The 26,208-nt window shown below is 36.6% G+C and overlaps 1 protein-coding gene and 1 long non-coding RNA gene across 10 annotated transcripts in view; one reads left to right on the top strand and one right to left on the bottom strand.

The window, feature by feature from the left end:
• GON4L (gon-4 like) overlaps positions 1 to 26,208 on the top strand; it is a 67,356-nt gene that overhangs the window by 1,388 nt on the left and 39,760 nt on the right. For 7 of the 9 annotated variants that reach the window (XR_010377482.1, XR_010377481.1, XM_064477831.1 and 4 more), the window contains exons 1-11: positions 1,435 to 1,493; positions 3,375 to 3,905; positions 7,928 to 8,119; positions 14,377 to 14,570; positions 15,411 to 15,485; positions 15,664 to 15,714; positions 18,490 to 18,540; positions 18,855 to 18,950; positions 19,846 to 19,965; positions 20,542 to 20,712; positions 25,477 to 25,669. Coding sequence is in view for 7 of the 9 variants with exons in the window: in XM_064477831.1 (XP_064333901.1) it covers positions 3,401 to 3,905; positions 7,928 to 8,119; positions 14,377 to 14,570; positions 15,411 to 15,485; positions 15,664 to 15,714; positions 18,490 to 18,540; positions 18,855 to 18,950; positions 19,846 to 19,965; positions 20,542 to 20,712; positions 25,477 to 25,669 (1,648 nt within the window). In the remaining 2 variants the exon portion in view is untranslated. Of the gene's footprint in view, positions 1 to 1,189; positions 1,286 to 1,434; positions 1,494 to 1,548; positions 1,616 to 3,374; positions 3,906 to 7,927; positions 8,120 to 14,376; positions 14,571 to 15,410; positions 15,486 to 15,663; positions 15,715 to 18,489; positions 18,541 to 18,854; positions 18,951 to 19,845; positions 19,966 to 20,541; positions 20,713 to 25,476; positions 25,670 to 26,208 lie in introns of those variants that run through there. The other 2 variants (XM_064477832.1, XM_064477833.1) reach the window with 2 other exon arrangements.
• LOC135318980 (uncharacterized) lies at positions 101 to 1,235 on the bottom strand. The gene is made up of 2 exons (XR_010377483.1): positions 1,100 to 1,235; positions 101 to 626 (listed from the first exon to the last, which is right to left on the bottom strand). It is a non-coding gene; the product is annotated as an uncharacterized LOC135318980 (long non-coding RNA).

The following is a 26,208-nucleotide window of genomic DNA, read 5'->3' as shown; positions in this document are numbered from 1 at the left end:
CAGTATCAATTGCCATTATTGTTAGGCATTTCTGAGACCACTAAAGATTATTATGGAAATTCTTAAACTTCAGAAGCTCTGATTAAAGACAAAAACCTGGTGATGGTTGCACATCTCTGAAGATTTATTGAAAATAATTTAATTGTATAAGTAAAACAACGGATGGGTTTTGTAGTGTGTAAATTAAAACTTTAAAAACAAAGACTAGAGAGAGGGTATAGCTTAGTGGTAGAGTGCGTGCCTAGCAGGCAGAAGGTCCTGCGTTCAATCCCCAGTACCTCCACTAGGAAAATAAATAAATACCACCCCCCCAAACAAAAAAACCCCAGAGACTAATGAAGAATGTCAAAGTTAGTAAGTGTTGGATATTTCTCTTTTCAAAAGCTTCAAGTGCTTAAAGGTGCTTGTGCTTAGGGGTGTGAAAGAGAAAGAGCAAATCAACAGATCTGTGTATTCTGTAGATTCAAAAGCAGGACACAGATGAAACTCCAAGCTTCTAGAGACTTCCTTGGCATCTGGAAGAGTTAGGGTGATTCAGGTTAGAGCCAGACTGCTGGCGATTATCTCCTCGAGCACTTCAATTTCACCCTCTATTTTGGCTGTGGGTACTTTCATCCTGTCGGGTTCTGTTTACAGACAGAATCAGGTCAAATAGATTATTTAAATGCATAAATATTTGTTGGTGGTTCACCTGTAAAGTGGGAGAGTTGAATGTATTTTTCCAGCTTTGACATTCTGTCCTTCTAGAAAACTGGAAAGAACATGGTTCTTAGAGTCATTCATTTATTCAGAACACATAAATTGAATTTACTGAACATCGACTATGCCCCAGGCACCTTCCTGGGCACTGGATTAATACGTTAGAAGCTAGTTAGGATAACCTGACTCCTTTTGATAGCTATGTATCTTTGTGAAATCACCTACCCAGATGAGCCAAAAATTTGTCCTGTGTAAATTGGAAGGTGTAATAATACCTATTGCCCCATAGGGTTTATTGTGAACATTAAATCACTTCTGATAAAGTGAAAGCATTTTGTAAAATGCAGAGTATTATACAGATATGAATAATTACTATGGATTGAGTCCAAGACTGCCTTACCTTCATTCAGGAAACTGCACTATTTGTAAAGCAAGGATTCCTCTTTTTGAAATTTTACGAATTCTCCATTTCTTCGGTCCTGTATTCTAGGTGTCTTGCGGCGAGGATAAGTTGTCAAATTAAACCACCGAACCTCAACCCCAGTTTTGATTTGAATAGGATAGCTCCACGGACAGAGAAAGCGAGGTATTTCCTTTAAATTTTTTTGCCAATAACTGACATACCAACCCTTCGGCTTCATTCCGCCCTAAAATGTGATGGCGCCTGTGGTTGGCGCATGCTCCCTGACGCCCTGACGCCGCGCACAGCGACGCGGGGGCGCGCACGTCACTCGCTGCCGTTGGCTGACTTCCGGTGGTACAGAAGCCGAGTTTCCGCGGGATCGGGCCGGCTGGTGAGGGTACTGGGTCGAGTACGGTGGGGCGGGAAGAAGCAGGAGGGCGCTGGACGTCCGGGCGAAGGATGTCCGGGCTGAGGCGGTCGGGTCTGAGGGCTGGCGCGGGGTGCATGACAGAGGTAGGGGAGTGAAGGTGAATAGCTGAGAGCGGGGATTTGGGCCAGCGCTCGGCGCCGGGGTGAAAGGCGCAGTTAGGACCCCTTTGTGAAAGCTTTTCCCAGGAGGGGTCCTCGCTGGGGCTGCCTCCGTATTTGCATTCATTCACTCTGTTGGTCTGACTCCAGTTCCCAAAGGGGGCCCTCTTTAGAGCCACTGTTGTGTTTGAAGTGCTCAGGGCTGATCCCTGCACGCTGCTGACTTTGAATAGTAGCTTCTTTTCTTTTCCTTTTCTTTCCTTCCCTCCCCTTCCCTCTTTTCTTTTCCTTGGACCTCAGTAATTTGTCTGTGAAGTATAGGACTCTCCTAAACTACTCCCACTCTACTTTTTTCTCTCTTATCACCCTCCCTCACAGGGATCAGCGGAATTTCACGTCCTTATTGAGCTTTAATTACCAGTATAAGGATATCAGTTGATTTGGCAGGGGCAGGGGGATTTCTCCTAGCGTCCTGGAGAAACTGAATATGAGGGAGGTTTAAAACTAACTATAAGGTTCAGACTCTTAGAAAGAACTCTATTTTGCCGTCGTCTAGTCCAAGCTTTCATCTAGTGCCCTGATAGATGGACGTTCAGGCTTTGCTTGAACATTGTCAGTGATGAACTCACTGTATCACAAGGCAGCTTATTCTATTCTTGGACCTATTTTATGGAGAGTAAACTTTGAGGAGGGGGGCAGAAAGATGCAGTCGGTTTCTATATAATGCTCTTGGTCCAAGCTGCATAGAATGAAGCACAGAATGGGAAGTTCATGCCCTCTTTAATTCATTCATTTATTTGAGGAGTATTTATTGAGTATCTACAATAGAGCAGATACTGCTGAAGAGTACAAGAGGTACTAGTTGAAAGGGTCCTTTCCCTCAGAAAGCACACAGTGTAGGGGGATGGAAATGGAAACGAGACAAGAAGCCATCAAAAAAGTGATAAGTACTATAAAAGAGGTTTGCAAACAGGTGCTATACAAACATAAAATACTCTCCAGTTTAGGTTATTGTTGCCCTTAAAGTAGTGATGACTGGATATGAAGCCAAGAGTCCAGAAGTAACATAGTATTGAGAACACTAAGAATCTCTTTCTTGTTTTCAACGAAAAATTTCTGTTAAGATAGCCTAACCTTTTTAAACAACCAAACCCTGCTTTTGGCTTGTTTCTGTTAATGGAAATACCTGTTTATAAAAGCAACAATAGTAAACATTTACTGATGTAATAAATTACTATCTAATGATGTAGGTGCTATTTTTATTTCATTTTATAGCAGAAGAAACTGAGTTTCAGGTTAAGTAACTTTTGCAAGGTCACAAAGCTGCAGAGAAGCTGACTTGGGAAACAAATCCAGATAGTTTGACTCCACAGTTTGCTCTCAGCATCATGTTATTCTGCCTTCCTGATGGTAATAAAAGTAACTAACACTAATCACTTACTATTTAATTCAGGTAACAACTCCACGAAGTAAGAACAATTATTATTTTTTACAGTTGAGGAAACAGAACTTTAGAGAGGTTGTCAGTCACTCAGCCAAGATAACATACTAATCAGTAATAGAGTTAGGGTTTGAACTCAGGCACTCTAACCACTCTCTCAGCTCCCACCTGGTGGGGAGATTGTGCATTTGGTGTAAAATGCTGTGTTCATGTTTGAACATGAATAAATGAAAAGATATTTGAGGAAATATTATTATCATTAATTAATGTGAATGTGATAAGAACTTGCTTTTATCCTTTCAGAATGGAACAGAAGTGGGACTTGCAAAATGTTGCCCTGTAAAAAGAGAAGAACTACACTGACAGACTCCCCCCAGCATCAGGGCAACCAGGAGGAGGATGACTTAGACCTAGAGTCAGCTGTTAAGCCAGAATTGGACCACGTTAAAGACTTGGGGTCAGTGTCACTGTCCTGGGTTCCAAGTCATGGCAGAGCAGCTGGCCTTGAAGAACAGTCTGTACAGGATGCAGGAGAACAGCTTGGTGTGGAGGACCCACCTTCAGACTCTCGTGTGCTCACCCAGGACACAAATGCACCAGTTTTAGAAGCTGTTGATTTGGCCATCTCTCAGGGAATCACCCTACCTTCCTTGGAGTCTTCCCAGCCCCTAAATATACATATTGGTAAAGGAAAACTCCAGGCCACTAGCTCAAGGAGAGGGAAGAAAATTATACTCAGGCCTGGGCCATTTACCCAAGAAGACAGAGATGATCATCCTATCACAAAGGAGCCTCTTTCAGGAGAGCCTAGCGAAGAAGTCAAGGAAGAAGGAGGTAAGATATTGAAGGTCTTTAGGTTATATTTTCCTTGTCAGTACCATTGCCTTTTCTGTTGTTATTGCATCCTCTGCAGTGCCTTTACAAAACAGTGTTTCTGAAAGGGAATGTTGATTTGGAACGGAATTGGAGCTATGGTTCTTGTAAGGGTCCTCAGTGAACTCTATGAATCGGTAGCAACTTTCTTCTCCACTCCCGTTTCCTAGGTCCTCTTCTGTATCCTTTTCTTTCCTTTCTCTTAACTTTTCATCATTTCTGGAGGGATGAATTATGTGTGGCCCTTTGTGATTTGGTGGGCATTTATAAAGGGCTTGAGGAGGGGCAGCAGCTTAAAGGAAGAGACTATTGCCTGTGACATTTGGTAAGGCTCTTCAGAGATCACATAATTTGCCCATAGGACTTGAGGAATGAGTTGTGGCTTGACAGAATGGTGGCCTGGGATATCTTGGCCAAGAACAGTCTGAGCAGAGGCACAGAGGCAGAAGAGGATGGTGACATAGTTGCTTGGAAGAGGCAGTGAGAGATGACTTCAGAGTGGTAGATTGGGTTTAGACTGTGAAGGAATTTATTTTTCATGCTTAAGTGTTTGAATTTTTCCTGTAGAATATAACCAATTAATAAATAAGCAGAAGGCATAATTCTAACCTTAGAAAGGTTATAGTCTAATTGGAAAGACAAGACATAAACACATAATTCATTTGGAGCAGTGTAAGGCAGCATGTGAGTAAGTGCTAGAGCATGTGGTACAGGTGATTAGGGTTTTTGAAATTGGAACTTGAGGAATTGATGGGATTTGATGGATTGGGGTGAAGAAGTGGAAGTGGAATAGTGTTTGTGTGGGAGGGGAGCAGGGCTTCAGAGAGAAAGGATAGATCCAGATTACTATACCGAGCCTTGCTGTTATGCCCTTGAGACCTTATGAAGTATTGGTATAGGATGTTGGCAGGAAGAATAGAGAAGAAAGGGTCTATCTTAGAGACATTACAAAGAAAGAACTACTGTTGCTCACAGACTGATACCATTTAAGATATCTGGAGTGGGGGATGGTGAAGCATGCCTCCATGGGGAAGGTATTTGAGGGGTTGAAATGAGTTCAGCTTAGGTATGTGGAGTGAGGTGACATTGGGGCCATCAAGGAAGAACAGAAATATGAGATTGAAGTTTGGTAAGAACTATTTGAAGTGTTGGTTGTGGTTCTTCTTCATGGAAAGGAACATGAAAGAAGATGATAGACAAGGAGAAACTGGAGAAGCGATAGTGAACATCAAGGAGGAAGGACAGTTTGAAGAATAGGTCTTTTATTGAAAATTTAGTGACAAAGGAGATATAATGATGCCTGAGAAAAGATTACATTTGAAGGTTGTTGATCAGGAATAGACTTAGAGTTTTTTGGGGAAAAGGAAATTAAATGATGGAATTACCGAGGGAGGGATGAAAGCACCAGTGATAATTTGTGCAGTGGGAGAATGGGAAATAGCTAGAGGGGCAGCAAGATTACTGAATTTTTTTTCTTTAAGCTCGATTGTATTTGTGACATGAAGACAGGAGGAACTGGAGGAAAATGCAGGATTAAAAGTGCTAGAGAAAGAATGTATAGTTAAGTAGGGGTTCAAAGTCACTCAGCTATTGAGGAGTGGAATCTGGAGATATTTTTAATAGTCAATTTACAAATATCCAAGTGTAGATAAATAAAGTAAATATTTATTTTTTAGAATTATCTGTGATACTACTACCCCTCATTAAACTGGATAATTGAAAGTTTATTCTACCTCGTTCTTCAATTAGCTGTATATTCAAGTAATGCCAGTAAAAGAAATACATTATGAGTGTCTATCCCCCAAGTAACTTTTCTTTTTTTTTGCCACACAGAAATGTAACATGAAAAGCAGAAAGGAAGAAAGAAGGAATATTGAAAATTCATATATGTGTATTTTGGAAAATATTGAAAAGTTGAAAGAAGTAAATAAAATCACCCATAATCTTATTACTGAGAGTAATTACTTTTATAATTTAGTGCATATTCTTTTTGTTACTTTTTTTTTAAGTAACATTTTAGTCTTTTGATCGTGATTATATGGGAGCGGGGACCAGAAAAAAACATCTGGGTCATTTAAAAGTATCCGCATTGTGTTACTACAGATATACACTGTTAAATCATATTTCTAGACTGTAGGTGCTAATGATTAAACCTTTCTCTGTGTTGGTGTTTATTCTCAGAGTTTTAATTATTCTTTTAAAATTGATTTACATACCCTAATTTCTAATTAGGCCTTTTTTTCCTTTCTTTGCTTTTTAAAAATGATTAACTTAGGCAGATTTTTAGCTTATAATTAGTTAGTTTTTATAGTTCTCAGCTAATTATTTTCATTTTATCAGTGAATAGTTCTTAGGCTGGCAGTAAACAAGTAACATATAAGCTCTGAATAAGGCTTTTCCTTCTCCATCTCTTACCTTTCTTGACTTCTCTTTCGAAAGCCTTTCGCATTTAGCACATTGATAGAGGAAAGGAAGAGTGGGATCCTAAGGGGTTCTGTGAGAGGGGAATTAAATGGAGAAGCAATGTGATGGGGTCAGAGAAAGAAAAGGATGCAAAGAAAAATAATATTTTCTCTATATAGAGAAACTTTTTGGAGTAGTTCCAAATGTTTTAGGTAGTAAAAGTATCAATGGAAACTCTGCCTTCCAAACTGACCTTCTGTATTTTGCTTAGATATGTTTGTTTAGAAAAATCGTTTGTGTCAGTTCAGCTTTTAAATGTTAGACATTAATTCTAAAAACTATTAAAGATTGTTGATTAAATGAGGAAGCTCTGCTGTGCTATTGTTTGATGTTCCTCCCTCTTATAAGAAATTTGCCTGGGAGGAACTTTTGATTTGATGGATTTAGGATTTAATTCTTTGTTGAACAGTCCCTATTACAGTCCCTATTAAAGCCAAAGCCTATCACCTTTTGACATTGTGAAGTAATCGTGGGCTCCAGAAGTAAAAGAAGTAAGATTGAGGGTAAATACATTTAAAGATTGATTCATACTTTAGTTGAAAATAAAGGCTTTTTTCCTTTGTTGAGGTGGGGAGGGTCCTCCAATTTAAAATCTTATTTATATGCCAGTTGAATTGGCTAATGCTGATTAAATAGCAGTCCAAAAAAGTATAAAGGCTATCTATTTTGAAAAGAGCTCAGGAACAAATAACTTGATCTCTTTTTGAAAAAAATTTTTTTGACTGTAATACACAAACATGGAAATCCCTAAATACAGAAAGTAAACAGTGGAAGTTAGGCATCTTTTTACTTTGTCCTCTTGTTCCCCAAGTTCTCTTCTCAGAAGCAATCACTATTTAACAATTCCTTGCATTTACTCTTTATCTATTCTGTGTATAAACAAGCCTATATGTATTTTTCCTGTGACAACTTGATTCTAATGTTTACTTTTGATAATATTACATGAATGTTTCTTTGTCTTTTTAATGCCCCCCTACAAAAAAGAAAGATAGCACTCATTAAGAGTTGAGATGAGAAAGGAGAAAGTTGTCTAATGAACTATAGAACCATATACTTACAGTTTTATGGTAATTTTTACGCTAGTGCTCTGTAGAATTGATTTGCAGAGTCAGAAGTTCAGGACATTTTGTAATATATATCATTTATAGTTGATTAAATGTGATGTCATTGGTCATCTATAAAATATCCCTCAGTAATCAGGAATATAACCCCCCCTACAATTATGGATACGATTTTTCCATAGCAAAAAATGCATAACTCAAAGCATATTAGAACTAGAAAGACCTTAGCAATTACCTAGTTCATTTCCCTGACATTACAGACGAGTAAATTGGACCTGAGCTTTGATTTCAGTATTTTTCTTAGGACAGTGTCTTTAAAAGAGAAGAATACCTGTGTAAAATATGCATCATTAATGAAGTTATCTAACTAAAAAGTACTTTGTAACAAGATACTAATTTTTACAATGGAGTATAATTGAGAATGGACAGAGTGTGGAGCAATATTTGTGGTTCTTTCAGGAAAACCTCAAATGCATTCTGAAGGGGAGATGCCTTCACTGTCATCAGGCAGCCACTCTACAAAACCAGCAGCCCAGCCTAGGAAATCATCCCAGCCAGATGTCCTTGCGTCTCATCAAGAAAAGCCCCTCAGGACTCTAGCTCACCAAACTGAGGAAGAGACAGAGGATGGTGGACTCTTTATTCCAATGGGTAGGCTTTCTTTTCTTTAAACCTAAAAAACCCCCTCTTTATTGAAGTGTAATGTGCAGAAAACTGCACATATCCCAAGATATCCAATTTCACTGAATTTTCAAAGATTGAATTACACCCATGTTACCAGCAACCAGATCAAGAAACAGATTATTACCAGAACCCAGAAATACCAACACTCCACCCATGCATAGTCACTATCCTGACTTCTAGCAGCATAGGTTAGTTCACCTGTTTTGTAGTTTCTGTGAATGGAATCGTATGTATGTATGTTTTGAGATTGCCTTTTCCTGATCAACATTATGTTTATGAAATTGGTCTACATTGTTGCATGTACTTGTAGACTGTTCATTTTCATTGATATATAGTATTATGTTTGAATATTCTACATTTTCTTTTTTCATTCAGCTCTTACTGAGCATTTGGATGGTTTGCAGTTGTAGGATTCTGTGAACATTCTACTGTAGATCTCTTGGTGAACATATGTGCTTAGTTTTTGTTGGGTGGAATTGCCAGGTCATAGGATTAGGCCTCCCTTAATTTTCTTTGAAATACGTTTTTATTTTGAAATTTAACACAGGCAAGTGAATAAACACTTCTTTTTATTATTATTTTTAACTTTTAATTTTTAAATTTTTTTGTTGGGGGGGGAGATAATTAGGTTTATTTATTTATTTTTAGAGGAGATACTGGGGAATGAAACCAGGACCTGGTGCATGCTAAGCATGCACTCTACTACCTGAGCTATACCCTCCCCCCCATGCTTTAATTTTTCATTGGATGTTGGACATTATGACTCTCTCTCTCTTTTTTTTTTGGAGGGGAGGTAATTAGGTTTATTTATTTTTTAGAGAAGGTACTAGGGACTGAACCTAGGACGTTGGATGTTGGACATTGTGGATGAAAAATTCTAGAGGCTTTGGTATTGTTATCTTCCTCTGAAAAGGGTTATGTTTTCTTCTGGCAGGCAGATAATTTTGAGGGATCACTTAAATTCTGCCAAGCTTTGGTTTTATGCTATATTAAGGCTAGTTTCTTTCAGCTTTCTATTTACTTCTGGATTGTGGCCTATATTTCTAGTGAGTGGTTCCTCTTGGGTTTCAACACTACTAAAAAAGCTGTGCTGTTAATGAAGACTTTGCCTCCTTTCCACGACTTGAACTACCTTTGTCTTCCCACTGCTGTGGAGTGAGAAATTTCTACATTTGATCTCCCTTGTGACTCTCTCCTGCTGGGTTTCTTGGAGTTTTGTCCTATGCATGCACAGCTTAAGGGTTAACCATAGTCCTTCACGGACTATGAAAACAAACTACGGTTATCAAAGGGGAAAGGGTGAGGGAGGGATAAATGAGGAGTTTGGGATTAACAGATGCACATTACTATATATAAAATAGATATAAGAACAAGGACCTATTGTATAACACAGGGACCTATATTCAATTTCTTGTAATAACATATAATGGAAAAGAATCTGAAAAGAAAAACTATATATGTATGTTGCATATATACCTGAAACTAACATTGTAAATCAACTACACTTAAATTAAAAAAAAAAAAAAGAAAAAACCATGGCAAGAGATATAAAACTCATGTTTGACATTTTCTCCTGCCCCTCCCAATTCACAGCAGACCTCATGACTCCCTGCTCGAGGTTTTAAAAAAAAAAAGTTTTTACCATAGTCGTAAGTTTGAACAGAGACTTCTGTGGCTCATTTTCCCTTTGTTTCCTCCTCTGCAGAATTTTTCCCCCAATCTCAGCTGCTTTGGTAGCTCCAAATCTCTGGCTTCTTAGTCAAGAAAAAATGATGCTTTCAGCTTGGATTCTCCTTATGTGCTTCGCTTTTCTGAAAGATCACAGCTCCTTATCACTTCTGTAGAGGTGGTTCTACAGTGCTTTCAAACTGTTGTATATATTTTATTCTGCTTTTATGTAGTTTTATAGTTTTGTATAGTTTCACAGTCACAAGAAGAAAGGTTTCATCTGATAAAAAATGCATTGCGGTGGCCAGATCCAGAAGTCCTTCGTGTGTTTTTGATAGGGCTGTTAAGCAACTGTTTTCATACATCAAAGCAACTTTGGTGATTTAGATATTAGAGAACCCACCTATATCTTTACTGACATCATCCACTTTATAGTACATTTACAGTATATTTTACTTTTAGTGCTTAAATCATTAAGTCTACTTCTCAGCGAGTATCTTAGCTACCTCCTATCTTAATCATGGAAGGAAAAATTAAATTTTCTTATCTATTTTAGCCTGATTTTTATAGAGTGCTTTCCTTTTTTTAATATTTTAATTTCAACTCTTTAGAATTCTTAGGATCAGTGGTATCCCAATATTTTAAAAGTAAGATGAAGGATTAATTCTAAAACAGAGAAAGAAATAGTTCAAAATTATCTGTTCTTTTCTGCATTGTCTGTGCAGTGTATTAGAATGTGTTAGATTTTCTTTATAACACACATTCCCTAATAAGCTTAGCAGTAAAATTAGAAATCAGAAGAGAAATATGTGTGATATGATTTCAGGGGATGTAATTAGATGGGATGATTTAACCTCACAGTGATTACTTTGATTCTTTGTTTATAAGATAGCCATTCTAAATGGGAATTATGCTACCTCTGATAATTTTTCCAGAAAAAGATACTTTCTGCAGTGAATTTTGTTATTTCCATTTTTTAACATTTTTTTATTGAGTTATAGTCATTTTACAATGTTGTGTCAAATTCCAGTGTAGAGCACAATTTTTCAGTTATACATGAACATACATACATTCATTGTCACATTCTCTTTCTCTGTGAGCTGCCACAAGATCCTGTATATACTTCCCTGTGCTACAGAGTACAATCTTGTTTTTCTATTCTACATTTTGAAATCCCAGTCTGTCCCTTCCCACCCCCCATCTTAATTTTATAAGTTTTCTTTACAATTCTCTTAAATTATTTTTTGTATTTGTCTTTATTGTATTTGTTTTGAAGTTTTTCAGTGTATATTTTAAAGCAGTGTTACTGAGAGTGTGGCCTGAGAACCAGTGCTGGTTTGAGAACTGTTTGTTCCTGATTTGAAACAAAATAATTCAGGGAAACTGAGAGTAAAACTTTAAAAATGTTGTAACATTTGACATTATGGCTATATTCTTATTTTATAGAAATATGAGTCTATAATGGATTGGTCAAAAACAAAACTAGTTTTTTGCCCCAGATAGTTTGAAAAGCACTGTTTTAGAAGACAATTTGATTCCTTATCAACTATCTGTATAAAACTTCATGAATTTTAGCTGCTTCCATTGTAAATTTCCTTTTTTGGCCTTCATTTCTATGAATTTTGGTTACTTTTTATAGGTCTAAATTTTGTAAAGATTTTATTTATTTATTTAGGTTAATTTTTAGTTAATAACAATCTTTTTTATTTCTAGTATGGTATTAATAGTTTTAACTTGTGTCTTTCGAACTTTTTTCCCCCCAGGGTCAGTTTTGGAATTAACAGTGTTACTAACCATATGATAGGATTTGAATATAATGTTCAATCTGAACTTCCTCAGGTGTCAGAAATCCTTTTCTTGCTCTGCAAGGACCAGGTCATTGTTAAAGTGCTGATAAGATGAGGAAGGAAAGGTGAATGGCAGAAGCCAAGAACTGTCTAAATTGCTCTACATGAGAAAGGATGTAAGAGGGAAGGGAGGAGTGAAGAGAAGAGTCAAGAGTGGTGAAGAGAGAGAAGAGTTTTGGAGTTTATGGAGAAAAGGGGTAAATGAGGTGAGAAGAGAGACTTCGGGAAAAGATATGTATACAAAGGTTTTTAGAAAGCTTTGTTACGTATTATGCTATATAATTCTCCTTTTGCTGCTTTCTCAAATGACCATTAGTAAAGGGCCTTATCTCTTTTTGGATACTTCTTAGAGTTTTTTTGTGGGTATATATATATATATATATATATATATATATATATATATATATAAATATAGTCAGTTTACAATGTTGTATCAATTTCTGATACTTTTTAGAGTTTTATATTTCTTTTACATCTATCACTTTGTTGGGATATACTTCAAGGCAGCACATTTTTGTTTAGGTTCCATAAATGTAAAATGTGTATGTTTGAATTCTGCCTTTTTTTCCTTAAAAATCATTATCAAACATTTTTCTATATCTTTAGAAACTCTTTGTAGACATTTTTAATTTGTCCCTCTCAAATTGCTTAAATAAATTGCCTTAAGTTTTTAAAGTTATACATGTTCATAGCTTTATTTTTCATTTTCTTAATACATTTTCCCCCATTCCATTGTATATATGTTCTGTAGTTTAATTCGCCTTTATTGATAGGTCTTTGACGTGTTTTCTTTTTTTTTTTAATGGAAGTACTGGGGATTGAACCCAGGACTTCCTGCATGCTAAGCACACACTCTGGCATTGAGCTATATCCACCCCTGTAAAAAGACAATTTTTAATGGCTCAGTTACAGTCCAGTGTGTGGATGTACTAGTGTTCACTTAACCATTCTTTCATATTGGCCACGTGGACAAAAGTGTTGCCTGCCCTTTCAGTAAACAGCAGATATTGCCTGCCATTCCAGTAAACAATGAATGTTGGTAGCCATCAAGCCATCAGCCACGTAGACTCCTCTGGTGTGTGTGCCCTGAGGGGAATTCAGGATGGAGAAAAATAGGATACTGGCCCTAGATAGTTAAGATGATTAACTGAGGAATAATTTCAGTGAGCCCAGACTCTTGCATCTTCCCATGCATAGAAAAGCACTAAAATTATTAACTTGAGATGTCTATTTTTTTTGTGATTTGCACTGATCTTTTTTTTTTTTTCATCAAAAACTTCTGTATATCCTGGCTTCTCCCTTACCTCTTCGGAGCAGTTCCTCAGAACTATCTGAGAGGCTGTCTCCCAGCTTATAGTCCTCAGTAAGGTCCCTAAATAAAACATAACTTGTACCTTTTAGATTGTGTGTTTTTCTTCTTTTGATAGACATTTAGGTGTTTTCCATATTTTTGCTAAAATAATGTTCCTTATGGTAGGCTATAATGAAAAAGAATATGAAAAGGAATATGTATGTATAACTGAGTCACTATGCTACACACCAGAAATTAATGCATTGTGAACCGACTATACTTCAGTTAAAATAGAAAAACTAATATTGAAATGAATAACTTGGTTATTGGTCTTTACATGTCTACTTATTTCCTTAAGAAGGAGAATTATTAGATTGAAAATTGTAAACACTTACCAAATTCTTGATATATGTTCACAAGTGCAAAAGCAATTGTTTAAAGTTACTAATAATTTTTCATTGAGTAAATGCTGCCAGGCTGCACGTTGAAAGTCATAAAGTCTTTTTAAACCAAGGTCATTGTGATGTTAATCTTCTCTAATCCTTTGTTTTCAGACAATAGCAGACCAAATAGTGTCAGAGATGAGAACTTCATTTTGGTGTTGCATGATAATCTACTTCAAGACTTACCAGATTCTTATAATTAAGAAGCTTTTCCTTTTGTCTGGTTATATCTGTGCTCCTTTCTTGTAGAATAGAGGTACTTCATTCCCCTGCCCCCCCTTTTTTGTATGGTTCAGAGTGGATTTTTATTGGCTTGCCCCTTGTTTTTCTCTTTTCTAGACTGAATAGTCTAATAATAATGATAAATTATGTTTGTATAATACTGGTTGTAAAGCATTTTGATATATATTATTTTACTTAATCTGCATGACATCCCTGATGGGCAGGTATTCGTATTTTACAAAGAAAAAAATAAGATTCTATTGCCAAGGTTACCCAGTTAATTTGTCAATCTGGGACACAGACCCAGGGTTTCTGATGTATTATCTGGGCAGTGTAGAGTAATAAGTAAGACAGCAGGTTCTAGAGCTAGAGTGTGTGGCTTCCAAACATGGCTCTGTCATTACTAGCTCTTGGGCAAGTTTCTTAATCTTTCTGCCTCATTTTCTTCCTTTGTTCAATGGGAAAAATAATAGTCCCTACCTCATAGGGTTGTTATGAGGAGTAGGTGAATTAATATTTATAAAGCGTATAGAGGAATGCCTGACCTAAAATGAATATTCAGTGATGTTAGGTGTTACTACTCTGACAATGGTACCACATCCACCATTACTACCACTGTCATATCAGAGTCTTCTTTGACTTCCAGGGCCAGATAGCTGGCAACTTGTTTTTCTTTCACTGTTGGCTTTTTGGGTTAAGTTCCGGGAACAGTTGCTTGTGCAGATTCTGGTGATGTTCTCGGTTTATTTGCAGAAGAGCAAGACAGTGAAGAAAATGAGAAAAGACGGAAAAAGAAAAAGGGTACCAAGAGGAAAAGAGATGGACGGGGTCAGGAAGAAGGCACTTTGGCTTGTGACCTGAAGCTGGATGACGTGCTTGACCGCACCTTAGAGGACGGGGCCAAGCAGCACAACCTAACAGCAGTCAACGTGCGAAACATCCTTCATGTGAGTAAGGCTGGGGCAGCCGTGTAATTGGAATGGAACTTTTTCCATTTCCAATATTCAGGAAATTCTTTTTTTGGAGGGGAGAGGTAATTAGATTTATTTCTTTATTTTTAGAGGAGGTATTGGGGATTGAACCCAGGACCTCATGCATGCTAACTCATGCATGCTAAGCATGCGCTCTACCACTAAGCTATTCCCTCCCCCTTAGGAAATTCTTGACTCTTGATGTATGAATTACTAATTTTGTGAGTTACCTGTGGCAAAATACTTAACATTTTAAGACAGCTTTCTCTTTAAACTCAGCACAAGTTTGAAATCTGAAAACATGGTAAAGAGCTTAATTGGGAAGATAAACTGTTACTCTGCTTCCTTCCACTGATTTGATTGTTTATTGTATTGTTTAGAAGATTTGAAGATGATAATGTTTGTTGTGGATTTTCTCTTTTGTGGGCTGATGTGTCTGAAAAGATGCGCACTTAACAGCTTACACTACTTTGCACATATTCTTTGATATGTAGCAATGCGGCTGTTTATAAAGGCTTTATTGTTTATTACCGTTTTGCTTAAGAATCTCTTTTTATGTGAGCCATTCCTGTTCTTAGTAGCCACCAATAAGGTTGGTCTGTTTGCTGCTACATTGGTTGAAGCTGTGTACTTCTCTCCAACTGAAAGCAAAGAAGCTTCTTTGCTTTCAGTTGCCTTGCTTTACCCTAATCTGAAGCCATATGAGTATCTAGCTCTCATTTATCCTCTACATAAGTCTACAAGGATTAGAGAAAGATGGGTATTATCTAGGTGATGCATCTTTGTTGGATTAAGTGAAATTTCATCTTTCTCTAGGAAGTAATTACAAATGAACACGTGGTAGCTATGATGAAAGCAGCCATCAGCGAGACAGAAGATATGCCCATGTTTGTGAGTAGTTATTGTTATTTTAATGTCATGAAACAGAGCTGTCTGAAACTGGCTAAGTGTGCGGGATCACTTGGGAGTTTGTAAATAATTTGACAGTTGGGGGCAAGGTTAGCATCGCAAAACCCAAGAATCACTCGATATTTTTATTGACTGTTTTCTTCTGATATTTCCCTCTTAGGAGCCCAAAATGACACGCTCTAAACTAAAGGAAGTGGTGGAAAAAGGAGTGGTGGGTGTTGTTTTTTCTTTATTGTTTGTTTAGCTTTGTAAATAATATCTAATTCCAGGAAAAAAAATATAGGGAAGATTTATCACGATCTGGGTTTGCCTCCTTGAAGAAATATTTGTAAAAGACAAGTAGACATGTAGAGACAAAATGTATGAAATCATTAACATAGTTTATTTTTATTTTATTTGCTTTCTGGAAGTGCTAGGTAGATAACCATTTGGAATAGTTGAGAGCGATGAGTGAGGTCAGGTTTTCTATTCATGTTGTGAGGTATGTGGCAGAGTGTTTAAAGTAGTATATTTCAAATTATGTCCCAGGGACCACTTGCATCAAGATCCCCCTGGTGTGAGGTCCTTCAGGAGTGCTTATTAAAAATGCACATGCTTGAGCTTACCCCGAACCTAGGAATCGGGAACCTAGGAATCGGGACCCGTGGGTAGGGCCAGGGAATGCGCATTGCTAAAAACATAACAGTACATTCTTTTGCACACTAAGATGTGAAAACCACTTGAAGACTTTTGAAGCATACTGGTACAGCAGGCCCTTTGACGCTGGGAACCATGTTATATCTGCTTAACTAGCATTTGTCCAGCTTGTACTTACCTTCTGTGACAAGGCAGGTGACAGCCCTGCTGGAGTCCATTCTGTCTCTGAGAGTAAGGAATATTTGGCCCGTAGACCTAAAATGCATATTGTAGTATTTGTCTGTCTGATTCTGTTCCTTGCAGCCCTATGGAAGACATGGCTGTTCTTCTTCCGCATGACCTTTCCTCTAGTTGAGGAAAACCAGTATATCTTTTCATAATATTTTTTGGGGGGCGGGAAGGTAATTAGGATTGATTGATTGATTGATTGATTGATTGATTGATTTGGGTTTTTTTTGGGGAGGGGAAGTAATTAGGTTTATTTACTTATTTATTTTTAGAAGGAAGTGCTGGGATTGTATCTAGGACCTCATGCTTGCTAAGCATGCACTCTACCACTGAGCTATACCCTCCCCCATAACATTTTTTGATGCTGAGTATCCCCCAATTTTTATTGGTCTTCATATGACAAGACTTTGAGTACCTTCACCAATATGATCTCTTTCTTCCATATGATTCTGGTTTGTCCATATCCTTTTAAAAGTGTATCCATATCCAGATGTGGTTTAACTAGTACAGATTAAATTTAGGCTATCCTCTCAATGTTCCAGATACCGTATCTCCCCTTGATGCAGCCTAAGTTTACAATGGCTTTTTTTTTTAATGCCAAAGAAACATATTTTAGGGTGGCAAATTCTGCTCCCCTGTGCATTGGTTTTTTTTGACAGCTGCATCTGTAATTTTTTTTTTTTTTTTTTGGTCTCATTGACTAACTCTAGTTAAATGAAATTTTATCTTTCTCCAGGAAGTAATCACAAATGAGCATGTGGCAGCTATGATGAAAGCAGCCATCAGTGAGACAGAAGTTCTGTGAAGTCAGCCTGACATATAGAATATAATTAACATTAATTCCATAATTGTTTCTAAAAAAACCCCAAGGAGATCCAAATCAGGCTCTGGACTATGTTTACCAACCATGTATATAGTTGTAGAGAAGTTGGACAACGCATACTGTAGTTTATGTGGGAGAACAAGGATTAGAGTCCAGGTCTCTTGCTTCTTAATGCTTAATAGACTGACTGCTTCCTGATGGATTTGATAGTAAGGACATTGATTGGGTCAGAAACAAAGATGAAAGGGTTATGGCCCTGAATCATATCATTCCCTTTACCCTATTTTGGGCCAGGCTACACAGAGCTAGGTAAGTAGCCAGAACATGGCAGGGCTGAGGAGATGTGGAGGGCCTCAGACTTCTTATAGAAACAGAACCTAATGACTTACTGGATTTTGTTCATAAGATGATTTTGATTGGTTCATAATTAGATGGTCAAGAAATTATACACTCTAATGGCATTTTGTCAGGAGTATGGAAGAGGTTTTAAAGAATTCTTTTAAAAACTTCTCCCCCTCATCACCCTGCCAGGGCTGCTCTTTGGCTGTCTCTGACCACATTGGGTGTGGTCTTTGGGGCTCGATTCATTTTCTATTTTCAAATAAACCAAAAGCTAGCGTCTCTTAAAAAGAAAAAAAACAAACAAGAAAACTTCTCCCCTGTCAACTCTATTGTTTTAAAACACACAAAAAGTTGGAAGAATTTTACAGTGAATCTAGGTTCTGTCTAGATTTAACAATTGCAAAATTTTGACATATTTGCTTTATATCTCTCTATGTCTACTTATTGTTTTTTCCTGTACTGTTTGAAGATGAGTTGTGTACAACTTGGCACTTCACCTCTAAATCCTTCCCTCAGAATTTTTCATGGCTGAGTTTTTGGAGGCATACTTACGGTGGATTTAAATAATTGATTAAAAAAATACTGACGGCAAAAGGCTCCTGTCACCTATAATATCTTAGATTTGTGTACCATTGTTGTTTACAAATAGTTTTTCACATTCATTATTCCATGTGAACCCAAACTGTGATATAAGGTAGACAAGACAGACACTTTGTCCATTTACAGATAATACAGAATCTAACTAGGTTTAAGGCAGAAATGCTGATGAAATGAAGTGAAATTCTTCTCTCAGGCACTGATAAATATTTGCAAGTGTGTCCTTGGGGATAATCAGTACCCTTAGATCACTGCAGCTACATGTCAGTCTGATGGCTATTTGTGATGGTAAAGAAGTAAAAATGGAAGATAGCCTATTTCAATTAAGAGAAGTTAATTATTTTCATTCTTTGTTGGCAGGTAATTCCAACATGGAATATTTCACCAATTAAGAAGGCCAATGAAATTAAGGTAAACTTGGAAGCTGTAATTCTTACTCTTTTCTGGGAGGACATCATTTTGAAACCTTTCTATTTGTTAACTTTTTGGGGGCCTGTGTTTTCATTTTAATTCCAGCTTTGTTTTTTTTTCATTCCTTTACTCTTAGGTTTGACTCTCATGCTAGGGATCTTTTTAACTCTTGCCTCTTATAATTTGCTTTAGCTGTTTGTTGTGCTCTTAGGATTTCTTTTTTCTCCTGCTCTACTTTCTTCCCCTTATTTTCCAAATACGTGTGATTTGTGTTTTCTGTCATTTCATTTCTTTCTGTAATTGTGCTTATGTAGCCTCCTCAGTTTGTGGATATCCACCTTGAAGACGACGATTCCTCTGATGAGGAGTACCAGCCAGATGATGAAGAGGAGGATGAGACCGCTGAAGAGGTCAGTGGTTACCCCTGGGAGTGTTAGTTGGTAATATAGAAAAAATTTGACTCAGTATGACAGTGTACTTTGCTTCCTTAGTAATGTCGCCTGTTCTAGAGAGAGCTTTGAAACACAGATCTTTTTTCTACTCATTTCTTAGCATAAATCCAAGAATGTGAGGTGTTTTCTCTTCTTCATGCTCCCTTAATTTTTTCACATCTTATGAATATTTTACATACATATGACTTGCAGAACTGTGCATAGAATAAAAATAAAAAATACAGCTTAAATAATTATAAAGCTAATTCTCATGAAACTTCCTTCAGAGTCATTAAAGATAACATTGCCAGACTCCTCTTATATGCCCTTCCTAATCACAATCACTTCTCTTCCCCTGTAGATAACCACTATCTTGACTTCTTGGTAATTACTTCCTTGCCTCTCTTTATCATTATACCACCTAAATATGCAGCTCTACACACTATAGTTCAATTTTGTTACTGTTTCTGAACCTTGTGTAAGTAGAACCATAGTGTATGCTTTTGTGTGATTTTTTTCCCCTCTTTGGTTCAACGTTAGTCATTTGAGATTCCTTTATAGTGTTACTTATAGCTGTGGTTTGTTCATTTTCATAGCTATGTAATATTCTCTTTCTTACTGTGTTCTTTGACTTGATGTTAAATGATTTTAAACTAGTGCCTTACAATTTTACAGAGTTTGCACTGCTGATGAGGATAGTGATCTGATCCCTGTTCCCACCTTTAGAAAATTAAGCTTTTATTTAAATTTTGTTTTCTCTTACTCTGACCGATTCAGTGATTGGTGTTTTGTGATTCATTCTCTTGAGATAGTTCAAACTTAGTGGAATGAGGTAGGGGCATAGATGTGAAAGTGAACTGGATTTGTTTTATAGAGTTTATTGGAAAGTGATGTTGAAAGCACTGCTTCATCTCCACGTGGGGCCAAGAAATCCAGATTGAGGCAGTCTTCTGAGATGACTGAAACAGATGAGGAGAGTGGCATATTATCAGAGGTAAATTTACAGCATACTAAAGAGGTAAAGTAGAGATAACTGTGTAAGTAGGTTATTCAACTGTATAAATAGATAATTTATTTATGGTGATTCTGAGCTCTCACCCTTTGTCAAACATAATTGAAGATCAATAATCATGCCATTATCTTCCTGGTATTTGTGACCGGTTGTAACTAACCAGTTGATTTCAAAGTCCCTTAAATTAGTGAACAGTTGAGAGAATACTGTAACTTAGTGACGAGAGATTTCTGAATTCTTATTAAGGGACCAAATATGAGTGATGACAGAATTGCTTTTCTTCTACGCTTCTCTTTTTCATATGTGTTTTCTAATACCGTTCTAAGGCCATTTATATTATATTTCCCACTTTTGGTAACCTAAGTAGTGTCTTCCTGGCTTTGTTGGAAGTAGGATAAAACCTAATTAGATTAATGTGGTCAACAGTGCCTTTGTTTTTATATGCCTCTTTCTAGATGGGAAGAGAAGATCACTAGCATATGATAGACTTGCTTCTCTCTTCTCGCTCATTTTTTCCCCTCCCTTTCATTTTTTAACATAATTGCCTCTTTTAATCAGGCTGAGAAAGTCACCACACCTGCCATCAGGCACATCAGTGCTGAGGTAGTGCCCATGGGGCCCCCGCCTCCCCCAAAGCCCAAGCAGACCAAGGATAGTACTTTCATGGAGAAGTTACATGCGGTAGATGAGGAGCTGGCTTCCAGTCCGGTCTGCATGGATTCTTTCCAGGTAAACATTATAATTCTAAATTACTGAGAAAGTCAAATGGAGTAATTTGGTTGTTGCTCAGATTGGGGAAGGAGAAAGGAAGATGGTAAATTCTGATATAAGTAAGAATTACAAAGTTGTTAGTCCTTGGTACTCTATTTTGTACTATTTTATGTGACAGTGGCAGGTCCTAAGAAGTGAATAAAGTATGTGACAGAGAGCATTTTAAAATGTGGAACATAGGTACAGCTTTCAGCCAGATTCCTCAAATATTAACTTGTATTATGGTTGCTTTATCATTCTCTCCTTTCTTTCTCTGTACACATATTTTTTTTTTTTCTGAATCACTTTGAAGTATGTTACAGTCGTGATGCTCTTTTTCCTCTAAATACCTCAGTGTATATTTCCCCAAATTGAGGACATTGGTTATGAAAATGAGGATATGTAATATTATATAAAGTCCTTATTTGGATTTTACCAGTTGGTTAAATTTGTCAGTTTGGTACTGATTGTACCAAAAGGTGAAGTTACAACCAACACCACAGCAATATAAAAGATCATAAGAGACTGCTTCAGAGAACTATGTGCCAGTAAAAAAAATGGACAACCTGGAAGAAATGGACAAATTCTTAGAAAGGTACAATCTCCCAAGGCTGAATCATGAAGAAACAGAAAATATGAACAGACCAATTACCAGTAATGAGATTGAATCACTAATTTAAAAGCTCTCAACAAACAAAAGTCCAGGATCAGATGGCTTCTACCAAACATTTAGAGAAGACTTAACACCTGTCCTTCTCAAACTATTCCAAAAAATTACAGAGGAAGGAAGACTTCTGAACTCATTCTGTGAGGCCAGCATCACCCTGATACCAAAAACCAAAGATAGCACACACAAAAAAGAAAGTTGCAGGCCAGTATCACTGATGAACATAGATGCAAAAATCCTCAGCAAAATATTAACAAAACAAATCCAACAATACGTTAAAAGGATCATACACCATGATCAAATGGGATTTACCCCAGGGTGAGGATGCAGTGATTTTTCAATATTAAATCAGTGTAATATACCACATTAACAAATTGAAGAGTAAAAACTATATGATCATCTGAGTAGATGCAGAAAAAGCTTTTGACAAAATTCAACATCCATCTTTGATAAAAGCTCTCCCAAAAGTGAGCATAGAAGGAACATACCTCAATGCAATAAAAGCCATGCATGACAGACCCACAGCTGACACAAGAGGAGTATAGCAAATATTTTATAGTAACTCTAAATGGAATATAACCTTTAAAAATTGTGACTCACTATATTGTACACCTGTAACTTTTATAATATTGTATATCAACTGTACTTCAATTTTAAAACTGTACTTCAATTTTAAAAAGTTTTTATTTGGTTTTTACCAATTTTCCCAATAATGTTATTTACATAAAGCAAAAGAAAAAAATTTTGTTTTCTGACCTGAGAGACAATCTAGGATTTACATATTGTATTTAGTTACCTTGTTTCTTAGTCTCTTTTAATCTAAAACAGTTTCTTAATCTTTGTCTTTTATAACCTTGACATTTTTGAACCATATAGAACAATTATTTTACAGAATGTTTTTCAATTTTGATTTTTCTGATATTTCCCCATAAACAGATTTACCACAGAAGTGATGGGTCCTTTTCAGTGCTTCATATCATGAGGAACATGGCTTCTGTCATGTTAATTTTGATCATATGGTTATGGTGGTGTCTGCTTGATTTCCTTACTGTAAAATTATTACTTTTCCATTTTAAAATTAATTAGTATGTATCTTTGAGGCCAAACATCTTTTCACCCACTAATTTTAGCATCTATTGCTTATTATTGATTGGAACAGTCATTGCTATTTACTGTAGTCATTGTCAAATGATGACTTTCTAAATTCCATCATTTAGCCAGTTCTTTTTAATGTTCAGGTTTTCCCCATCAGTCTTCTAGGTCAGTGAAAAATATGTCAGTCCTAGGCTTTAAAAACAGAATATTGAATAAAACAGATATGAAAGGGCCATTTAATTTAATCACCCTGCTTTGGAGTGAAAGAATAATAGTGTTGGGGTATAATAGTGTTCTATATTACCATTTATTCCTACACATACTGAATGATTGAACTTGGGGAATAGCAGTGTACAAGACAGAGAGGGTCTTTCTTCTTAGAGCTTATAGTCTGCTGGAGAGAGAGGAACCATGAACACATTAATAATTTCATGTGGTAAGTGCTATAAACTAAATAAAAACAAGGAAATAAGGTAGTGCCTGTGAGAGTACTCTACCTAGGATGCTCCAAAAAGTCCTCCTTAGAGAGATGACATTTGAACTGAGATCTGAATGAGAAGGAGCCAGGTGTCTAAAAAATCTGGGGAAAAAGTATTACATATTGAGGAAACAGCACATTCAAAGTCCCTAAGATGGGAACAGTCTTGACATGTTCAAGGGACAAAAACTAGCCGAAGTATAGGGATCATGGGAGAGAGTAGTAGGAATGAGGTCAGAGAGCTAGGCAAGAGCTAGATCATGAGGGTTTTGGGAAAACCATTATAAAGAGTTTAATTTTATTTTAACATTTAGGAAATCTTTTGTGTTATTTTCTGACTGATGTTAAAAATGTCCCTTTGGTAAATTAGGAGTTTGGGATTAATAGATACATAGTACTATATATAAAATAGATAAACAACAAGGACCTACTGTGTAGCAAAGGGAACTATATTCCATTTCTTGTAATAAGCTGTAATGGCAAAAATCTGAAAAGAAAAAATATATGTGTATGTATAAGTATAGCTGAATTGCTTTGAAACTAAGATTGTAAATCTACTGCACTTCAATAAAAAAAATGTCCCTTTGGTTAAGGTTTGGGAAATTGACTATAGGAGAGCAAGAGAGGAAACAGAAATCTATTAAGATATTATTGCAGTAGTCTAGGGATAACTTCCTAAACTGATCTACATACTCAACACAATCCCTATCCAAGTCCTAGCTGCTTTGTTTTTTGCAGAAATTGTAAGCTAATCCTAAAATTCACATGGAAATGCAAGGGACCCAGAATAACCAAAACAGTCTTGAAAAAGAACAAAGTTGGAGGTCTGTACTTAATGATTTCAAAACTTATGACAAAGTTGCAGAAATCAAGACAGTCTGGTACTGGCATAAGAATAGACATACAGATCAATGGAACAGAATTGAGAGTCTAAAAATAAACTTTTAAACTGTAGTCAGTTAATCTTTGACAAGTGTGCCAAGACCAATTAATGGGAAAAGAATAGTCTTTCAACAAATGGTGCTGTGCAACTGGAAATCCACACGCAAAAGTATAAAGTTGGACCCTTTGCTCACACCACACATGAAAATTAATTGAAAATAGACCATTGATCTAAATGTATGAGCTAAAAGTATAGAACTCTTGGAAGAAAACAGTAAATCCTTGTGACCTTTGATTAGGCAGTGATTTCTTAGATATAATACCAAAAGTGCAAATGATGAAAAAATAAATAATTTGACCTCATCAAAATTAAAAACTTTTGTGTCTCAAAGGATATATCAGAAAAGTAAAGACAACCCACAAAACAGGAGAAAATAATTGCAAATCACCTATCTGATAAGGGTCTTGTATCCATAATGTATAATGAACTCTTATAACTCAACAATAAAAAGACAACCCAATTAAAAAATGGACAAAAAATATGAATAGACATTTCTCCAAAGAAGTAATGCAAATGGCCAATAAGGACGTGAAAAGATGCTCAACATTATTAGTCATTAGGAAAATGGAGATCAAAACTATGATGAGATACCTCTTCTCACCCACTAGTATAGCTATAATAAAAAAAAACATGGATAATATTGAGTGCTGGCGAGGATGTGAAGAAATGTGGAACCCTCATATTGCTTTTGGGAATGTAAAACTGTGTTGCCACTGTGGGAAATGGTTTGGTGGTTGCTCAGAAAGTTAGACATAGTTACCATATGACCCAACAATTTCACTCCAAGAGAATTGAAAACATATGAACGAAAAAACAAAAACAAAAAAAGAAAAAAAAAAGAAAGAAAACATATGTCCATGCAAAAGTGTGTACACAAATGTTCATAACAGCATATTTGTAATAGCCCCCAAATGCAAACAGCCCAAGTTTTTATCAGTTGATAAATGGATGACTAAATATGGTATATCCATATAATGGAATATTATTTTGCAATAAAAAGGAATGAAGTAATGATACATGCTGCAAAATGGATGAACTTTGAAAATGTTTTGCTGAGTTAAAGAAGGCAGAGATAAAAGGTCGCATAAAGTGTATGAATCTTTTTATATAAAATGTCCAGCATAAGCAAATCCATAGAGACAGAAATTTAGTGGTTATCCAGGAGTGGGAGCAGGGCAGAATGGGAAGTGACTGCTCAGGGGAATGGAGGGAGTTTCTTTTGGGGGTGATGAAAACATTTTGGTATTAGATAGTGGTGATATCAGGTCCCACAACTCTTTGAATATAGTAAAATCCACTCAATTATACACTTTAGAAGGGTGAGTTTTATGGTATGTAAATTATATCTTAATAAAGCTGTTATAAATGTTCCTGGAATGTTGGTTTTAAAACGGATGTTATTGTCCTTAAAGTTTCTCAAAGAGTAATAAATCCAAATTATTTAGAGAAGAGACCTTGTGGTTTAAGCTAAGAAGAGAAGCACATAGGATATGATGAAGTTTGGAGAAATTGAAAGCAGTAGGCATTCAGTGATATGTTTTTTCCTTCTCTGTTGGCTAGCCCATGGATGACAGTCTCATTGCATTCCGAACTCGCTCTAAGATGCCTCTGAAAGATGTTCCCCTGGGGCAACTAGAGGCAGAGCTCCGAGCTCCAGATATCACCCCCGACATGTATGACCCCAACACAGCAGATGATGAGGACTGGAAGATGTGGCTGGGGGGACTCATGAATGATGATGTGGGGAATGAAGGTCAGTGGCTTTGTTTGCATTTATTATCTACTCTGTCCATTATCTTTGTGGTAAAATTTTCATTAGTTAAAAGCTTAAAGAAGGGGTGTTTTGGGTTAGTTGATTTAATTTTGCATTTAACAGTTCACTCTAAATGAGGACATGTTCTTCTCCCCCCTCCACCCACCACTCCCTTTTTTCTGTTTTACAGTCTTTTGGGAAATCATTTGAATGCTAAGTTTCCTCCCATGAACCATAAATGCACACATAATTTTATATATGATTTCATGAGAGTGTATGGACTCACTCACAGGCTATCATGTTAGTTAAGGGTCTTCATGATGCAAGTGAAAGAATCCTGACTCTCAGTTGCTGAAGGTCAGTCAAAAGAAACCAGGCTTTGGGAAGAGCAGAAAAACCTGCAGTGGAAGTGAGGCACTGTTCAGGCCCACCTCCCTCTCTGCAGCTGTTACCGCTACTTCTTTTTGTCAGTCAACTCCATTCTCAAACCTATTTTTTTTCTACAAGGCTGGAACTATGGTCATAAGCACATCATTTAC

The sequence above is a fragment of the Camelus dromedarius genome, chromosome 23, assembly GCF_036321535.1.
Source record: "Camelus dromedarius isolate mCamDro1 chromosome 23, mCamDro1.pat, whole genome shotgun sequence".
In the NCBI taxonomy this organism is placed as follows: Eukaryota; Metazoa; Chordata; class Mammalia; order Artiodactyla; family Camelidae; genus Camelus; species Camelus dromedarius.
The sequence above is the reverse complement of the archived record's forward strand: the minus strand, read 5'-3'. Positions and strand labels throughout refer to the sequence as shown.